Here is a 19,761-nt window from a genome sequence, read left to right as displayed (position 1 = left end):
GAATCAAAGTTTTTATTGTTATATATTTAATATTTTTATAAAGAAAAACTAAAAAGGCAAAAAAGTACTAATAATATTTCATAATCTCCATTTAACATCAAGCATACAAAATCATGTGATGATAAAATAAATGTTGTGTCATTTTATTTTGGTCTCACTATACAATTAGATTTCATTAGTAATGTTAATGTATTTACTAATACTAAAGTAATTGCTAGTTATTGTTAAGTCAGTGCATTAACTAATGTAAACAAGCACAACTTTAGATTTTAATTATTCAAAATGTTACTATGATTTAAAAATGATGTGCAAATATTGTTCATAGTACATTTTATTGGAAATTGGTAATTAGTAGAAACTTTTATTGTGATAATATATATATGTATTTGGGGAAAAAATTATAAAAATAAATAAAATATATGTATGTATATTTGTGTATATTTATATTTGTTTGTGTATATATATATACATATATATATATATATATATATATATATATATATATATATATATATATATATATATATATATATATATATATATATATATATATATATATATATATACAGTTGAAGTCAGAATTATTAACTGGTTATTACTGGTTCATGAATCTGATTGGCTGATAGCAGTGTGATGTTCTGCAATATCAGCACTCCTACAGCCTCCTCACCCCTGTGTATAACTCTGCCCACATAGAGTGACAGCAGATCAATAAACTCACTACAGTTTGACAAATATAGCAGCTGTTAGGCAACATTGTGTACTTATGAGGCTTTTTTAGTCGAGAATGTAGTTGTTTTGATTGCAACCATGCAGTTTATTTATAAGAATAGTGCCTATTTTAAATATTTATAATTTCAGAGACTGGCGCGTCAACATTCATCAGCCTGTCATACTGAGCAGAGCAAAGGAGGTTGACAATTCGCCACAAGATGGCGACAGAGACCGCATTATAAGTCTATAGAGGAGAAAAACTCAGCGTAATTCCAAACTACAGCTGATCAAATCATTATAAAACAGGTAAGTGACTTTCTAAGTTGATCTCTCTCTGTTGTATGTTGTGCTGTATTTATACCATAGTAATCTGGTAGTGTTTCTGCTAGTGTCTGCCTTGGCTTTTTGGGGTTAATTATTGTGATATCCTGACTGCAACACAGAAATACTGGGAAATCTCTGAAGACTCATGGCATTTCATGCCGTTCAGCCTTATGTTGGAAAATAGGAATAATTTTTTATCATTTTTGTCTCTTTTTTTTAATCAAACAATTATTTGTATTGGTCATGTAAGGGTAATATATTAACTGGACTTCTACTGTTGTGGGTGAGTGCTGTGCATACTAATTAGCATTTTTGCAGAAGTAGATAGATGCGAGTCCAAAATTAAATTCAGCTCTGCAGAAACTTCCTGTCTGAAGAGAGGTGTTAAAACTGAACACAGAACACAGAAAGTTGTATGCTTTTTTTATTGTGCAGAGAATTCGTAGAAAAAGAGGAAGTATGTCGAATGTGCGGCCAATGAAGGACTGAACAATGACTAACAAATGATGTTACACCAAAACTCCACCTGTTAATATCAGTTGTGTATATATGCTGGAGTCAGGAAATGTATGTTAGTTGCGAACCTCTTGAATGTAATTCTTGTATTGTATTGGGGTAACGTAACCCAGTGCTCTGTCATCCAATTATTCATTTGTATCTAATAAATTACTAATATTTTTGGCATTGAAGAAAACACTCTCCAGACCTTTTCTTATAAAACATGCATGGAATTGGCTTGATATTCCAACAGTTATAATCTTAAAATGTGAGCAAAAACAGCTGTTTTGTCAACGCACACCTCCGACCAGTGTTGATATACAGCCATATTGCACTACTCTTCGTGTGATGTTGCTCATATATTCAAACATTCCTGAGAGAATTTATGTAATTATTTAAAGGGACAGTTCCAAATCAATAAATAAATTATTGAAATGCTGTCTTGTTTGACTTTTTTTCTTTTGTTGAACGTAAAAAAGGATGTTCTGAAATAAGCTTAAATCAGCAGCCATTGAATTCCATTGTACTTTATATATATATATATATATATATATATATATATATATATATATATATATATATATATATATATATATATATGGAAGCCAGTGATTATTGACTACTACCAATTTCCAACATTCTTCAAAATATCTTTTTTTGTGTTGAACAAAAGAACAAAACACATTTTTTTTTACCACTTGAGGGTCAGTAAATTTAATTTTTTGTCTTAGAACTATTCCTTCAAATCAGCTAAAAAATACTAGGCTAAAGTCAAGAAAGCTACATTAGTAAATCATAGCTGTGTATGTGGAGCAGAGACCCCGTGAAAGCTGCCAGCTGCTGAAATGACTTATGGAGTCTCATTAAGAAAGTGCTGTCTGCAAACACAGAGCCCTGTTCTCATTAAGCAAACAGAGACACTGAGAAACCCTCTGTATTGATCACACACCACCGTGAGAAATGAAGAGGGGAAGAAAACCTCACTGTTGTACAGGACTGGAAATCCAACACAGGCTTATTGGAAATCTGTGCTTCAGCCTGCATTTCTGTGCGACTGCAAAAAAAATGCACTTTAACATACAGTTGACTGCAGTTTCTAGGTGAAATGAACACTAGGGGGCAGTTTTACATCAACAATTTTTGTTCCATTTTACAATAATGATATTTACAGGGACATATTGTTGATGAATAAAGGACTATTTTCATGCAGATCTTTGTACAACACCAAATAAACACCTTGATGTTTGTTATTTGGCGTGGAATAAGGTTGTCACCTGTATTTCTCTATATGGACAACTTTTCTGCTGTCGTCAATTTGCGCAGTGGCTCACTTTGTATGGTGTTGAGCTTGTAATCTTGTGCATGGATCCACAAAATAGGTAAAAGCAATGTAAAATCAAGGTAAAACTTATGTTTCCGTGTTGCAGTTTTCTGTTACGTTTAGTTTTGAAAACACTATTGGTTGGATGTGATGTAGCCAATGACATATATGCGAGTGAATGAGATGTAGGGAAGTTATAGAGTGAAGGGGATAAATAATTGGACTGGAATGCATCCTAAATAAAGGATATAACAAAACACACCTAAGTATGTATGTATGTTTAAATGTAGATAGCGCCCTCTAGTGGATTTTTCAACAGAAACCTGCAACAAAACATGCAGAGTGCAATGTAATTTACATTTTGCTAAATTGCTAGGCTGAGGCATCTATTTACAATGAGCCTGGGTTGTGTAAATCACAGCATACAAACAAGGCACATATGCAGATTATGTACTTGTATATATGTATGTATGTATTATTGAATGTCACACAATACCATGATGTTACTGTCCAAAAGCATTTGTTCCTGGCCATGATAAGTATATTTTGAGGCCCAAAATTTGAGAAGGGTATAATTGGAGGTCGGAGGCAGCTCCAAATGGGTTGGTCGGTTCCTAGTGGGTGGGACTTGAGCTCCAAGTGAACTGTTCACACCTTCCTGGTGTATTTGTACATGACATGGAGTCCAACCTTTTGTGTTTTATAAATGTCTACACCTATCCCAACCCTAAACCCAACCTCACAGTAATCTGTTGTTTTATTAATGTTTATTACACCTACACTAACCCTAAACCCAGCTTGCTAGAGGTGTAATCCCTCACACTTAAGGCTGATTTATACTTCTGCGTCAAACACCGGCGTATGCTACGGCGCTGACGCATAGCCCATCGCCGTGGCCGTCGCCGTCACTGACGTGCACCTCTCAAAAATTCTAACTACACGTCGCAACAACGCGTAGCGCAAGCTCTGTGATTGGTCGGCTTGCTAGCGCCGACGAGTATGGGCGGGACCGAGAGCCGCGCGAATGGCGCGAGCGATTGTTTACAAGTGTGGAGTCCCGTGAAGGAGCTCCGGATGGAAAGTTTTGTTCTGTGTTTACCTCATGGTTAAAGTTGTTGCACGTCCGCCGGTTCCTGCCTCAAAATGAGCGAGTTTGAGTCACTTGTACATCCAGGAAGTGTTCAGAATAGCAAAACAGAAGCGAAGAAACTCGACACAGAGGAACATTTACACCTCACTGCCCACTAGCGTTTCGGAAGTGTTAATGCAGACCAACGGAGACAGCGCGCAGAAGTATAAATGCACAGCCACGCGCGTTGCCTGCGCCGTGAGTTGCGCCGGTCACTTGACGCAGAAGTATAAACCAGGCTTTAGAAGGCTCTGGGTTGCATCCATATCTACACTTTCCTAAAAAGGTCTGGACCTTTTTTTTTAGAGACCCCATAAATCTGCTTCTATAGGCATTGGTGGTTCAGTGGTAGAATTCTCTAAGTTACTGTGTTTACACATAAAACATGGGCCTTCGCAAGGATTGGTAGTTCAGTTGTAGAAGATTTTTTGAGGTTAAGATTTTAAAACATTCTTCAGACAAGCGACAAGTATTTTTGTCACATGCCTCTTGGGAGGCCCAGCTTAGATTCCTGGTCAATGCACAAAGAACTTTGTTGTGCCAAAACTGCACATTTTCTTTAACGGAGTTATGAAATTGAAGATAAAAAAGACCAATAAACATTGGTGGTGCAATTTTCGCTGGGTCTATGGTAAATTTCCAGCCAATAGATGAATAGAATAGAATGTTATTGTTCAAAAGTTTCCATTGCATCCTGGTATTTTCTGATAATGATGACAAAAATAACTTACTGTACATGAAATATTGAAGACAGATTGGAAAAAAATGCAAAATTGCACACATACCTGAAAAGGCCTGGACCTTTTTTTCAGACCCCATAAAGCTGGGCTCATCCAGCATTGGTGGTTCAGTGGTAGAATTCTCGCCTGCCACGCGGGAGGCCCGGGTTCGATTCCCGGCCAATGCAACAGGTCCTTTTGAAACTTTGAAATCTGTTAAGTGTCCCTGAAACCACATCAAAACTAGGCCTGCATAAACACAGGTGGTTCATTGCTAGAATTCTTGCGTCCTACGAAGCCTAGACCTAAAATTTCACTTTCCTGAAAAGGTCTGGATTTTTTTAGAAACCTCATATGTCAGACTGTAAAAGCATTGGTAGTTCAATGGTAGATTTCTCGCCTGCCATGCGAATAACCTTGGTTTAATTCCTGCCCAATGCAACAGCTCCTTTTGAAGCTCAAATTGTTCCACCTTCAAGTATAAACTTGTCAAGTTACTGTGATGACACATAAAATGTAGGCCTTTGCAGGGATTGGTAGTTCAGTGGGTGAAGGTTTTTGAGGCTAACATTGTAAAACATTTTTCAGACAAGCGACAAGTATATTTATTACAGACCTCTTGGGAGGCCCAGCTTAGATTCCTGGTCAATGCACAAAGAAGTTTGTTATAGAAAGTGTGCAGTTTTGGCACAACAGAGTTAAGTTGAAGATAAAAAGACCAATAAACATTAATGGTACAATTTTCGCTGGGTCTGTTACATTTCCAGCCAATAGAAAATGTTATTGTTCAAAAGTGTCCATTGCATCCTGGTATTTTCTGATAGTGATGATAAAAATAACTTGCTGTACATTAATTATGGAAGACAAAATTGCTACATGCAAAATTGCAGACTTTCCCGAAAAGATCTGGATTTTTATAGAGATCCCACATATGTGTATCTTCAAGCATTGGTGGTTCAGTGGTAGAATTCTCGCCTGCCTCGCGGGAGGCCCGGGTTCGATTCCCGGCCAATGCAACAGTGCCTTTTTAAACATAAACAGTTCGCCTGCTTAACGAAACCTGTTAAGTATCCCTTAAACCACATCAAAACTAGGCCTGAATAGACACTGGTGGTTCAGTGCAAGAATTCCTGCGTGCCACAAGGCCTAGGCCTAAAATTTCACTTTCCTAAAAAGTTCTGGATTTTTTTTAGAGACTCCATAAATGAGGCTGTAAAAGCATTGCTAGTTTAGTGGTACATTTCTCGCCTGCTGTGTGGGAGGCCTGGGTTCAACTCCTGGCCAATGCAATAGCTAAAATTGTTCCACCTTTAAGTAAGAGCTTGTCAATTTACTGCGATAACACATAAAATGTAGGCCTTTGCAATGACCAGTAGTGCAGTATTAAAAGACTTTTTAGGCTAACATTGTAAAACATTTTTCAGACAAGCGAAAAGTTCTGGATTTTTTTTCAGAAACCCCATAAAACATGCTGTAAAAGCATTGGTGGTTCAGTGCTAGAATTCTTGCCTGCCATGCAGGAGGTCTGGGTTTGATTTCTTGCCTTTTGAAACTAAAATAGTTTCACCTACTAAACGAAACCTGTTAAAGGGCCATGAAAGCCCCCTCGTTTCAGCAGTGTGTTTTCACACCTCTACTTTGGAAAAAGTCAGAAAAGTGGGCGTGTCCAGCTCTGTTTAGGGGGGAGTGTCTGAGGAAGAAAAGCGGCTTGGTATGGGAGTGTCTATTTGGGTGCGCTGAATTTCAGAGTCAAAACACACAACCACAGCGGACAATGTGACTGTTTACATGGACAGCTGTAGTCGAATTATTTGCCAAATTAATAAATGGTGGACTTTAACTGCAGTTTGGCTCTTTCATTCAGGGAATTCATTAATGTCCCTCCCGACAAACGTGATATTTGATTCGAGGATCTGCTCTAAGCGTGTATTTTTCATGCAATGTTTGATACCGCATGGCGAATGACAGAAAAAAAAACTCAGCATTTCCCGGAAACTTAGATACACACGGCAGGTAGCGTCAGAAAGCTGCGTGTGTTATTCCGGTCACAAAATCCAACACGAGGTTATAGATTGGTTGTAACGGTTAGTGCTAACTATTGCACTCGGTTCAATAGTTTGTTTGATACGAACTGAATAAACCAAGAGCACTGGTCGCTCACTTACCAAATCTGTACAGACAGGACAATCACCAGCAACTAGAGCCGCGTCTTTATTTAGAGGAGACAACAAACTGGATCTCAGCGTTTGCAGATGAGAACAGCTCTCAGGTAAACAATAATCCTCCTTAGACACGTAAGTTATTGTTGTCGCGCGTCGCGTACACTGTTAATCCACGCGTGACTCTGACCTCTCACAGAGAGAAAATGAAAACAAAACTTAACTGCAGCAAACTATAAAAGCAACACTTCACGCTTGTTTTGCCAATACAACGTGGTGTCTTTGCCGTCTACACTGTGACAGTAATGAATATTAATGAAGTTGCACAATAGAGCGCGCTGATTGGTTTGAACCAAGCCTTACTCATGCATTAATGCAACACACTGTAAGACGTAATAAGACACACTCTGGCACAGACGTCCAGTCTGCACGCTGGAATACACACTATTATGTCATGACCGTGACGCAGGTTCAACAATTCGTTTCAAACAGGAAGAACGAATTTGCTTGAAATAACGCAAAAACAACCAATTTACACTTTTTAGTGAAATATAGGTGTCCTAATAGTGTTTTTAGCAGTGTGGGACACATATACGACTGTCAACAGCTCAAAACATGTGTTTTGGTGTTTCGTGACCCTTTAAGGTTTCCTGAAACCACATCAAAACATTTACAAACATTTGTCGTTCAGTTGTAGACTTCTAAGCTGCCACGAGGCGTAGGCCCAAGATGTACCTTACCTGAAAAGGTTAGATTTTTTTTTTCATGAACCAAAAAAAAAAACAGCCTGACAAAGCATTGATGGTTCAGTGGGGTAATTCCTGCTGCCACATGGAGGATTCTGGGCTAGGAGCTTTTGTAACTAAAACAGTTTCATGTACTAAACAAAATCTGCTAACTGTCCCTTCAACCACATCAAACCTCAGTCTGTATATAAACATGAATGGTTCAGTGGTAAAACTTTTGCCTGCCATGAGGCCTGGGGCCACATTTTATGCATTTTTTTGAGAGACCCCACAAAGCCTTCCGTGAAAGCATTGGTGGTTCAGTGGTAGAATTCTCGCCTGCCACGCGGGAGGCCTGGGTTCGATTCCCGGCCAATGCATGGACCTTTTAAGGCCCAAAATTTCTCACTTTCCTAAAAAAGTAAGTTTTTAATTCAGAAATCCAAACAAATTGCCTGAAAAAACATTGGTGGTTCAGTGGTAGAATTCTTACCTGTCACTTGAGAGGTCTGGGTTTGAAACATTTGTTTCACCTTCAAGTACAAACCTGTGAAGTTACTGTGTACAGTACTGATAAAAAAAAAAAAACTTACTGTTCATGAATTCTTGAACACACATTAGAGAAAATCAAACAACAAAGACAAACAATTAAACCAATTGGAAGCATAAGGATGTCTTTTTTAATTAAATAGACCGTTTATTTTACACAGCAAGAACAATCAATCATTCATTGGTGTTTATTATAAAACAGAAAAATAAAGACCATCAAAGGTATTCAAAACCATCACGTCATTTGTGTGCGACATTTATACTAAATCTAAACTACATGGAGTAATAAACGAGACAAAAAACGACTAGTCATGTAGAAACTTCTGTTATGTAAAGTGCAAATCAGACACGCGTCTGTAAAGAAAACACCACCCGTGGAGCAAAGGGCATCATAAAACAACTCAAAAGGTCACAGTTACTGTCAAAAAAACTGGCACGCACACAACATTAACATTCAATGAACTTGTTACATCAAATATGTTTCAAAAATACAAAATAAAATGAAGCAAACGAAATGTTTCTATGAAACAAACTGAAATCATTTTCACTGACTGCACAAACATGGTTCTTGTGTTGAAGAAACATCTTAAAAAGCCACTGCCTGTTGAAAACTAGAAGAGATTTAATGAAAAATAATCATGTCGCTCGTGTGGCATTGTTAGTCTCTCAGCAGCCTGTGTGTCCTGTTTAATGAGCTCTGGCTGAAGCTACATTTGCATCACAAACACATCATACACGCAAACATGCAGACATCAGTATGTCTCTTAGCCCACAGGCACTCCAGTAGCCCTTTTCTCTCACCTCTCCTCGCTCTGATTGAGGCAAATCTACCCTGGACTTTCTCGGAGGGGAGCGTTTGGTCATATCTGTCACTAGCAAAAACCTTAAAGTTTGACATCAGAAACCCTGAAGTTGTGGACGGTACAGATTGTTGTGTGTGTTACAGATTATGTTGTCAGTTATTGACTTTGCAAACAGCAAATTGTGAGATGGTGGCTGCAGGACTATGGAGCTAATAATATGCCAAAACAATCTGAATTTGAATTGTGTTGTTGACTATTTTAATTTAATAAAACTGAATTTTTATATGCCGTTAAACATTGTTTTGAATTTCTTAATTTCAATTTGAATTTCATAACTTGAATATTGAACATCTGAAATGTAGAGAGGGGTCTGGCTGCAGACCTGGTGCAGTGCAATCTGGGCTGCATCCAATGCTTTTTAATGGGCTCACCTAACCCTACCCGTCACAGTGACGTCACTAGCTCCATTTGAGTGCATTGTGTCTGACATTGCATCGCTGAGTGATGCAGTCTCAGCTTGCATCATAAAGGCTGCATCCAGATACTATTGGAAAGGTAAGAAAACTGAATTTTTCAAGGCTGGATTTTTTAGAGACGCTTTTTAAAACTTCATATCCAGTTTGTAAAAAATACAGTTTCAAGTTTTCAAGATGAAGAAATTCACAACATCAAATTCAGTATCCTAAAATTCAGAATATCCAGAAATTCAGATCGTGAAATTCAGATTCAGCAGAAAGTAGGTCAGGGGTGAACAACAGGGAAGAGTAGACGATCACCAAAGTTTGAAAATGTGTCTATAGACCTTTTTCTTGGAATGCAAAATTACCCATTATGCTTTGCGTGTATGCGCAAGAAAAATGCGAAGAACTTCCGGTCGGCAGCTGATGCGTGTAAACAGTCACATTTGGACATCTTTGAAACAATAGTTTTAATCTATTTTACCTGCTTTTATCCTCTTTGAACTAATACTGTTGTCCATCAGCACCATCTCCTGGACTGATCATTTAAAGAAATGCGATCTAATAGGATGGAAAACAGCTGCTGTGAGGCGTTTTCCCCTCATTGTCAGACGGCATCTTCTGCAGTTTAAATGAAGCCTCGTCATCGCTAAAGTCAACATTTTCTCTTTATTTCAAATATATAACCAGCCCAAACAAATGTAGTTCACCAAAATGTTTGACACACACACGTAGCCTGTACTGTGCCACTGACACACTGATTTAATAACTGTGACAAAGTGAAAATATAGGCTAGTGTCATTTCGAAATGACAGAAAAACACAAACCGTGGTGAATACAACACACGAAATAAAACACAAACGGCTCGCAATTAGAATGAACAGCAAATCAGCCAGCAGAGGATCAATAACAGACTTTTATTGCTCATTTTTGTAAATTGCACGACTTTCATACCTGTTAAGTTTCATGCCAGTACTCTGGTTTTCTCTCTCTCTCTCTCTCACTCTTTCTCTCTCTCTATGCGTGTGTGTGTGTGTGTGTGTATTAAAGAGCCGCTGAGCTAACAGCTGACAGGCCGGGTACTGTATTTCTGACGGCAGACACGTGAACTAGGAGAACGTTATTCTCGTATTTCTGACGCGCTTGAACCACATGTGACAGATTATAACGGCTTTAACAGACACATTTCTAAGTTGTGTGTCACAAAAACACTCTGTTATCCATTAAAAACGTTATTGAAACCCATTTTCGGAGCGCAAATTACCAGTTGTACACGCTGTAAACGGAAGTTTTTAGCATTCTACCGGAAGACGCTCGTCGCTATGGCGCCCTCTATGCAGGAGCCATGAAAAAGGTCTATAACAAATTCAGCCTTGGAAAAATTCAGTTGTCTTACATTTCAGATGTTCAATATTCAAGTTATGAAATTCAAAATAAGAAATTCAAATAAAAAAAAAATTTAACAGCATATAAAAATTCTGTTTTATTAAATTACAATTGTCAATAACACAATTCAAAATCAGACTGTTTTGGCAAATGATTAGCTCCATACAGGACTATAAAGCAATGAAGTGGTAGATTTGTGGCAGTGAATAATAAAGGTGGTGAATGTAATTGTAATTTGCAATGCAACAACTACTTTCCTTTTGGCCAAAATGATCAATTGAACAAATCCATAAAATTATGGTGACACCACATCAAAAGCAGAGTTCACCTTCTAAAAAATATCCAACCATGCAGGAGGTCTGGGACTGATTCCCAGTCAATGCAACAGTGCCTTTGAAAAGTTTCACGTAGTAAACAAAACCTGTTAAGGTTCCCTGAAACCATATCAAAATTAATCGTCCACAAGCAGTTCTGGTTTAGTGGGTGGTTTTCTCGTCTGCCACGAGGACTAGGCCGAAAAAATTAACCTTTGCTGAAAAGTTCAGATTTTTTTAGGAGACCCTAAAAATCAGTTTGAAGAAGCGTTGGTGGTTTAGTGGTTGAATTCTCATCTGCCATGCATGAGGCCTGGGTTGATTCCCGGCAAATGCAAGTAGTTTTGACATTCAAAGCTTCACACTTTCCTGAAAGTTTCAGAATTTGTTTCAGAAACCCCCAAAATGGCCCCAAGAAGCATATATGGTTCAGTGGTGGAATTCTTGGATGTCACATAGGAATCCAAGGTTCAATTCTCAACCAAAGTATGTTTTGAGGCCAAAAATGTCACACTTTCCTAAAAGTTCCTGAATTTTTTTCAGAGACCCCAAAAAACAGCAAGAGAAAGCATTGGTGGTTCAGTGGTAAAGTTCGTGCCTGCTATGCAGAAGGCCTCGGTTTTAGTCCCGGCCAATGCAATAATGTTTTGAGGTCCAACATTTTTTAAATGGTACTAGAAACGGTGGTCGAAGACAGCTCCAAATGTGCTGTTCAGCCTCTAGTGGGTGGAATTAGAGCTCCAAGTAGGCTGTACACACCTTGTGGAGTTTTCTTTTATTTAATGTCTTGTACATGAAACAGAGTCCAACCTTTTTGTGTTTTAAGGATGTTTACACCTACCCAAATTGTTTTATCAGTAGCTATGTTTCCATCCAAAAATGCGAATGAACTATGCGCAAAACTGGATTATCGCATAAAAGACGAGCGAAGAAAGCAGCGTTTCCATCCAAAAGCGAACAAAATCGTCACATCCTGATTAACTGGCACCAAATATCAACAAAAAAAACTGAATTTGCTGCAGTAGGAGAAGCTGTGTCAATCTTTTCTTTATTTAATAAATGACTTGCGCCTCAGAAGGCAATCCTGACATGCAGTGAACGCGCGGTGGCGTTTGAGGGTGTCAGACGCGGAGCACAGACACTTAATTCTGGAGGTCATTAATAATATAATGACACTAATACTTAAACGGTAAGGAGTTTTATAATGACCAAAACAACAGGTCAGACGGTTTACAGTGTGCTCAGCCTGCTGGTTTGTCCATTTACACAAATTTTCTATCACATGATCTCTTATCACAAAATTACCTTTTTTTAAATGCGCATACTGAAATTTGTGCGGTAAAAGTGTTTCCATCGTAGTTTATGGGCATCTTTTCTCATCGAATATAAAGTTTATCCTACTCAGTTATGCGCTTAAGTTTTTTTGCGCATATTCAAACTTTATGCGCATCATGGCGTTTCCATCAACCTTTTTTTTTATGCGCATATGCAAAATATGTGGATGGAAACATAGCTAATATCTATTACACCTACACTTACCCTAAACCCAGCCTACTAGAGGTGTAATCCCTCCCACTGACTAAGAGGTCTCCAGGGTGCATCAGTACCTACCTACAAAATCACACTTTTCTAAATAAGATCTGAATTTTTTTTAGAGACCCCAAAAAGAGCCTAAAAAAGTATTTGTGGTGCAGTGTTAGAACTCTTGCCTGCCACATGGGAGTTCTGGGTTTGATTTCTTGCCAAAACAGCAGTGCCTTTTAAAACTAAAAAGTTTCTCCAACTAAACGAAACCTGTTAAGGTTTCCTGAAACTGCTTCAAAACTAGGCCCCCACAAACATTTGTGGTTCAGTTGTGAAATTATCATCTGCCACGAGGCCTAGGCCCAAGATGTAACTTCCCTAAACAGGTTTGTCCGTTTTTTAAGAAAACCCAAACATCTGCATGAGCAAGCTATGTTTCCATCCAAAAATGCGAATGAACTATGCGCAAAACTGGATTATCGCATAAAAGACGAGCGAAGAAAGCAGCGTTTCCATCCAAAAGCGAACAAAATCGTCACATCCTGATTAACTGGCACCAAATATCAACAAAAAAAACTGAATTTGCTGCAGTAGGAGAAGCTGTGTCAATCTTTTCTTTATTTAATAAATGACTTGCGCCACAGAAGGCAATCCTGACATGCAGTAAACGCGCGGTGGCGTTTGAGGGTGTCAGACGCGGAGCACAGACACTTAATTCTGGAGGTCATTAATAATATAATGACACTAATACTTAAACGGTAAGGAGTTTTATAATGACCAAAACAACAGGTCAGACGGTTTACAGTGTGCTCAGCCTGCTGGTTTGTCCATTTACACAAATTTTCTATCACATGATCTCTTATCACAAAATTACCTTTTTTTAAATGCGCATACTGAAATTTGTGCGGTAAAAGTGTTTCCATCGTAGTTTATGGGCATATTTTCTTATCGAATAAAAAGTTTTTTTGCGCATATTCAAACTTTATGCGCATCATGGCGTTTCCATCAACCTTTTTTTTTATGCGCATATGCAAAATATGTGGATGGAAACATAGCTAATATCTATTACACCTACACTTACCCTAAACCCAGCCTACTAGAGGTGTAATCCCTCCCACTGACTAAGAGGTCTCCAGGGTGCATCAGTACCTACCTGCAAAATCGTACTTTTCTAAATAAGATCTGAATTTTTTTAGAGACCCCAAAAAGAGCCTAAAAAAGTATTTGTGGTGCAGTGTTAGAACTCTTGCCTGCCACATGGGAGTTCTGGGTTTGATTTCTTGCCAAAACAGCAGTGCCTTTTAAAACTAAAAAGTTTCTCCAACTAAACGAAACCTGTTAAGGTTTCCTGAAACTGCTTCAAAACTAGGCCCCCACAAACATTTGTGGTTCAGTTGTGAAATTATCATCTGCCACGAGGCCTAGGCCCAAGATGTAACTTCCCTAAACAGGTTTGTCCGTTTTTTAACAAAACCCAAACATTTGTATGAGCAAGCATTGGTGGTTCAGTGGTAGAATTCTCGCCTGCCACGCGGGAGGCCCGGGTTCGATTCCCGGCCAATGCAACAGTTCATTTTTGAAACTAAAATTGTTTCACCTTCAAGTACAAACCTGTCAAGTTACTGTGTTTACACATAAATCAAGGATTGGTAGTTCAGTGGTAGAAGTTTTTTAGGGTTAAGAGTTTAAAACATTCTTCAGACAAGCGACAAGTATATTTGTCACATGCCACTTGGGAGGCCCAGCTTAGATTCCTGGTCAACGCACAAAGAACTTTGTTGTGCCAAAACTGCACATTTTCAATAACAGAGTTCTGAAATAAGTAAAAAAAGACCAATAAACATTAGGGGTGCAGTTTTCGCTGGGTCTTTGTTGAATTTCCAGCCAATGGAAAATAAGAAAGCACAAGAAACAAGTGTCCATCACCTCTCACAGAAATGTAAAGTATTTTTCTCTTCTACACTCCAGGCTTCCAGCACCAGATGGTCTTCTAGTTCATCCTCTTCGTCCTCCTCTTCCTCCTCAAACACACTGATTTCCTCAACAGACGTCTCTAGGCAGTAGCTGCTGCCCTGGCCCTCGCTGTATTCGTAGATAGTAGGCAGGCTGCTTCTCATCCCAAAGCGTCTGCGCAGGGCAACCAGCAACGGCTGGGGCACGGTAAAGATGTCCACATTGTTGCCCAAGTCCACCCAAGCCAAACAGGGAAACTTTTGAGGGTCCTTGACCACCTCTATTAGGTCTTTAAGGATAGCAACCGTCAGCCGGTTACCATTGATGGCAAGCGTGGAGAGTTTCGGTAGCACTCCTAAGTATGGCAAAAGAAGCCGCAAGCTCTCATCGTGCAGTTCTGTGAAGCTGATGTCCACCGCTGTCACAGATGAGCCGTTGTTCTGAAGGTAGTAGGCCACCCGATGCAAATCACGGCCAGAGAGAGGAATCCCAGACAGATCCACGGTATCATTTGCTAGTTTCTTTTTCAGTGTAGTCTTCAGACTGTGAAAGAAAAAAAAAAACAGCATTAGCATTTCACATTATGCTATTATGATGCTTATAATGTATCATATTACAAAATATTTATTGCGAGTACAGAACAAACACCTTTTGCACACTTTTAAAGGGAATACAAGATCTTTGTGTGGAAGACCTGGGTTCAATCCCAGTCAAAAACATGTGCCCACGCTGCTAAAACACTATTAGGACACATATATTTCACAAAAAAAAGTGAAAATTGGTTGGACCCTCATTTGTGGATTACAGTGGTCTGCTAACATGCGTCAAAGATTTGTCTGCAAGGAACATTTTTAACCTGAGAGCTTTTTGCATCTGGAAATGGTAAAATCCGGATTTGCCGCTCAATCCAGTTGGTGTTGTTTGTCTTGTCTACGGATTAGGTACAAAGGTAAAGGTTTGATTTTGGTGTTTACATGTTTACACTCGGAGAGCAGCATTTACAGTAGATCTTTCAGTCCATAATATTGTAGTGATATTAACGTACTGTAAACTGTAACTAAATCATTTTGACTAAGGTCTGTCTTTAAAAACTGAAAGAGTTCTGCTGACGATACAAACCAACTTTGCCTCTGAATAAACAAACAAAGAACACTGATCACACACACTTACCAAATCTGTAGAGACAGAACAATCAACACCAACTGGGAGTGCCTAGCCCAGTGCCTAGCACTGTCGCCTCACAGCAAGAATGTCTCTGGTTCCTGGCTTTACCAAAACTAGCAGACATTTCTGTGCAGAGTTTTGCACTTCTCCCCGTGCTCACGTGGGTTTCCCCCGGGTTCCCCGGTTTCCTCCCACCGCCTAAAAACATGCAATTAAGTCAATTGAACAATCCAAATTGTCAACATAGACACGCTTCTAGTTAGTAATTAGTTTCAAGAGCATTCACTTGCTACAGCAGGGGAGTTCTCGAGATCTACCTGAGCTCAAACTCCCCTCCCGCTTTGCAACGGGAGGGAGCCCTGGGCTCCAGGATCTCATGAGCTCAGGGCTCTCTCCCAGGACAGCATGCCAAACAAGCTTTATAATTAATCATCAGCTAAGTGTGAACTCTTAAAGTATATTCAAGTTACTCAGTATAAACATCAATAACAAAGATGTTGCATTTTTGCCTTAAATGTGGATGTCATGTTTTCTTGGATGCAGGGTTAATTCCCTTATTATGCAATATGCAGCAAATGCCGCTCCAGCATAGAGTTCAATGTAGCACAAGTACTTTAGGCTCCTTTAATACAGCCTTACACCGTACTAACATTAATTACAGCAAGGGAAATATGGGACATCGTTTTATGGTTGACTTAATCCCCATAAAGCATATTAGTCATTCAAACAAAAGTCATTCAGCTCATAATCAATGTGACTTAACCGAACAGTTTGTTTACTAAGATAAGGGTCATAAAATGGCAGGCGGTTTCAATTAAACTCTGCCAACTTGTTGATGACCAATGCTGTCTTTAATGCGCAGTGACTGTGCGCAGCGCCTGCATTTCCCCCCCTGTCACTGCACATTACCCATCAGCACGTCCTCCGCATATCCATATATGCAAAGCCTGAGCAACAACACAGGCTCCTCGGTTGAAATTTTAATGCACACTATCGAGTCATACACAAGGCTGTGGGTTTTGGATTAGAGACCCACAAATAGGGAAGGAAATATGGAAATTTAACGTATGGATAGGGTTCAATGAGTCATTGTTCTTGCCCAGAGCGGTCACGCTGTCAGAGGAAATGAGTGCATGCACCAAAAAATGGAAACATGTGGCATCTCAGGCTGATGGAGATGTTTGGCTTTATATGGATAATGCTGTATTGATGAACTAGTGGATGTTACAGGAGCCACGGGGCATCCGCCTAAACGAGCAGGGCTATTGATCCCTGAAATTAAGCATAATTCAGCTTGTCTTCCACATACATATGAAAGCCTGACCAATTCTTTGCATTACATTGCCATGAAATATTCTAAAGGAGTGGGGAATAATATAGATTCCAATGCATGAGCAATGGCTAACTACGCTTTAAATTAGAGAGCTGACAACTGAACAGCAATGCAGCTCCCTCCTTCAATCTCGCTGCAGCATCCACTCCTCTGCAGTGGGGAAAGTCCATCTGCTTCTCCCCTGCCTGGCATGATAGCATTACATTGAGAGGGGCTTTTGCTGTGACTGCAGGATTTGGACTTCCTACGCCATGCGCTCTATTGTTCTGAGTTTGGGCTTGTCTGATTGGATTATGGGCTTTCCTACAGGGGCTGCCTGGCATGCCGCTGGCACTTTTCTGCGTAGGAGCCAGAGGTCCAGCCAAACAAAACGCATGGATCAGCCTTTTTTTCAAAAACAGCACTATGTGTTGGAGACATAGTCGTGAGGAAGGGTGCTGAGAGCTCCTGGAGTTGGTGGGATGGGGGTGGAATGGATGGGGTTGGTTTCAGACGGCAATCTAAAACTCCTTTTCTATCTGCAATGTAACATGGTTGAGCTAATCGGCTTAGACTTGAGATAACAACCCTTTATCTCAGGGACATTGTTAAAATTGTCACCTGACATATTTGATAATGACGACTATTTTAGGCTCATTTAAATAATGTAGCAGGACTATACATACAAGATTCACCAAAGCATTTCAGATATGCCAGGACTGGTCTGGAACTTTTTTCAGAGGCCTTAAAATTTCTGATTGTAGAAGCATTGGTGGTTCAGTGGTAGAATTCTCGCCTGCCACGCGGGAGGCCCGGGTTCGATTCCCGGCCAATGCAAACAGGGTTTAAAGCCCAGAATTTTACACTTTACAGAAAAAGTCATATTTTTCAGAGACCCCATTAAACAGCCTAAAACACTAGTGAATCAGTTGTGGAATTTTCTCCTGCCATGCCTAAGGTGTGGGGTTCAATTCCCGGCCGATGTTCCTAAAAAAAGAACTGAATAATTCCTCAGAGGCCCCCACAGGAACCCAAGCTTCAATTTCTGGTCAACGTAAGCATGTTTTGAGGCCCAAAACATTACTTTCCCGAAAGTTTCTGAATTTTTTTCAGAGACCCTAAAAAGCAGACTGAGTAAACATAGGTGGTTCAGTGGTAGAATTCTCACCTGCCACATGGGAGGCCCAGGTTCAATTCCCAGCTAATGCATTTGTTTTGATGCCCAGAATTTCACACTTCACAGAAAAATCTGTTTTTTTCAGAGACCCCATAAAACACCCTAAAAAACATTAGTGGTTCAGTTGGAGAGTTTTCACCTGCCATGCCTGAAGACTGTCCCTAAAAATGCACTGAATAATTCCTTAAAGACCCCCACAGGAACCCAAGCTTCAATTTCTGGTCAACGTAAGTATGTTTTGAGGCCCAAAACATCACTTTCCCGAAAGTTCCTGAATTTTTTTCAGAGACCCTAAAAAGCAGCCTGAATAAACATTGGTGGTTCAGTTGTAGAAATCTCACCTGCCACATGGGAGGCCCAGGTTCAATTCCCAGCCAATGCATTTGTTTTGATGCCCAATATTTCACACTTTACAGAAAAAGTCAGAATTTTTTTTCAGAGACTGCAGAAACAGCCTGAAAAACATTAGTGGTTTAATTATACAATTTTCACATACCATGCCTGAGGCCTGGGTTCAATTTTCAGCCAATGTTCCTAAAAAAGGACTGAATAATTCACCAGAGACCCATAAGATTCAATTTCTGGCCAATGTAAGTATGTATTTTCAGGCCAAAAATGTCACACTTTCCCGAAAGTTTCTGATTTTTTACAGACACCCTGAAAACTATCTTAAACAAGCATTGGTGGTTCAGTGGTAGAATTCTCGCCTGCCACGCGGGAGGCCCGGGTTCGATTCCCGGCCAATGCAAGTATGTTTTGAAGCCCAGAATTTCACACTTTACAGAAAAAGTCTATTTTTTTTCAGAGACCCCATAAAACACCCTAAAAACATTAGTGGTTCAGTTGGAGAGTTTTCACCTGCCATGCCTAAAGAGTGTCCCTAAAAATGCACTGAATAATTCCTAAGAGGCCCCCACAGGAAACCAAGCATCAATTTCTGGCCAACGTAAGTATGTTTTGAGCCCCAAAACATCACTTTCCTTAAAAGTTCTTGAATTTTTTCAGAGACCCCAAAAAACAACATGAGAAAGCATTGGTGGTTCAGTGGTAAAACTCTCGCCTGCCATGCGAGAGGCCCAGGTTCAATTCCCAGCCAATGCGTTTGTTTTGATACTCAATCTTTCACACTTTACAGAAAAAGTCAGATTTTTTTCAGAGACTGCATAAAACAATCTAAAAAACATTAGTGGTTTAATTGTAGAATTTTCGCCTGTCATGCCTGAGGATACGATTCCCAGCCAATGTTCCTAAATAAAGGACAGAATAATTCCCTAGAGACCCACACAACCCCAAGATTCAATTTCTGGCCAATTTAAGTATGTCTTTTCAGGTCCAAGGTTCAATTTCTCACCAATGCAAATATGTTTTGAGGCCCAGAATGTTATAGTTTCCTGAAAGATTCAGATTTTTTTCCCGAGACCCTAAAAAGTGACCTAAATAAACATTGGTGGATCAGTGGTAGAATTCTTGCCTTCCACAGAGGAGGCCTGGGTTCGATTCCCAGCCAATGCTTTGACGCTCAATCTTTCACA

At 39.5% G+C, this 19,761-nt stretch overlaps 2 protein-coding genes and 7 non-coding genes across 10 annotated transcripts in view; 8 read left to right on the top strand and 1 right to left on the bottom strand.

Moving 5' to 3' along the window:
- The window catches only part of ess2 (ess-2 splicing factor homolog), a 779,665-nt gene that overhangs the window by 360,145 nt on the left and 399,759 nt on the right, over window positions 1-19,761 (top strand). The window lies entirely within an intron of this gene.
- On the top strand, window positions 4,823-4,893 carry trnag-gcc (transfer RNA glycine (anticodon GCC)). The gene has a single exon. It is a non-coding gene; the product is annotated as a tRNA-Gly (tRNA).
- On the top strand, window positions 5,651-5,721 carry trnag-gcc (transfer RNA glycine (anticodon GCC)). The gene has a single exon. It is a non-coding gene; the product is annotated as a tRNA-Gly (tRNA).
- trnag-gcc (transfer RNA glycine (anticodon GCC)) lies at window positions 7,899-7,969 on the top strand. Its single transcript has one exon. It is a non-coding gene; the product is annotated as a tRNA-Gly (tRNA).
- trnag-gcc (transfer RNA glycine (anticodon GCC)) lies at window positions 14,118-14,188 on the top strand. Its single transcript has one exon. It is a non-coding gene; the product is annotated as a tRNA-Gly (tRNA).
- The window catches only part of lrrc75bb (leucine rich repeat containing 75Bb), a 66,734-nt gene continuing 61,178 nt past the window's right edge, over window positions 14,206-19,761 (bottom strand). The window contains exon 2 of one of the 2 annotated variants that reach the window (XM_073913437.1): window positions 14,206-15,119. In XM_073913437.1, coding sequence (XP_073769538.1) covers window positions 14,546-15,119 — 574 coding nt within the window. In that variant the 3' untranslated portion in view covers window positions 14,206-14,545. 2 annotated transcript variants of the gene reach the window in all.
- Window positions 17,819-17,889, top strand: trnag-gcc (transfer RNA glycine (anticodon GCC)). Its single transcript has one exon. It is a non-coding gene; the product is annotated as a tRNA-Gly (tRNA).
- On the top strand, window positions 18,907-18,977 carry trnag-gcc (transfer RNA glycine (anticodon GCC)). The gene has a single exon. It is a non-coding gene; the product is annotated as a tRNA-Gly (tRNA).
- trnag-gcc (transfer RNA glycine (anticodon GCC)) lies at window positions 19,260-19,330 on the top strand. The gene has a single exon. It is a non-coding gene; the product is annotated as a tRNA-Gly (tRNA).

The sequence above is a fragment of the Danio rerio genome, chromosome 10, assembly GCF_049306965.1.
Source record: "Danio rerio strain Tuebingen ecotype United States chromosome 10, GRCz12tu, whole genome shotgun sequence".
In the NCBI taxonomy this organism is placed as follows: Eukaryota; Metazoa; Chordata; class Actinopteri; order Cypriniformes; family Danionidae; genus Danio; species Danio rerio.
Note: the sequence above shows the minus strand (reverse complement) of the source record. Positions and strands in the feature narration are given on the sequence as shown.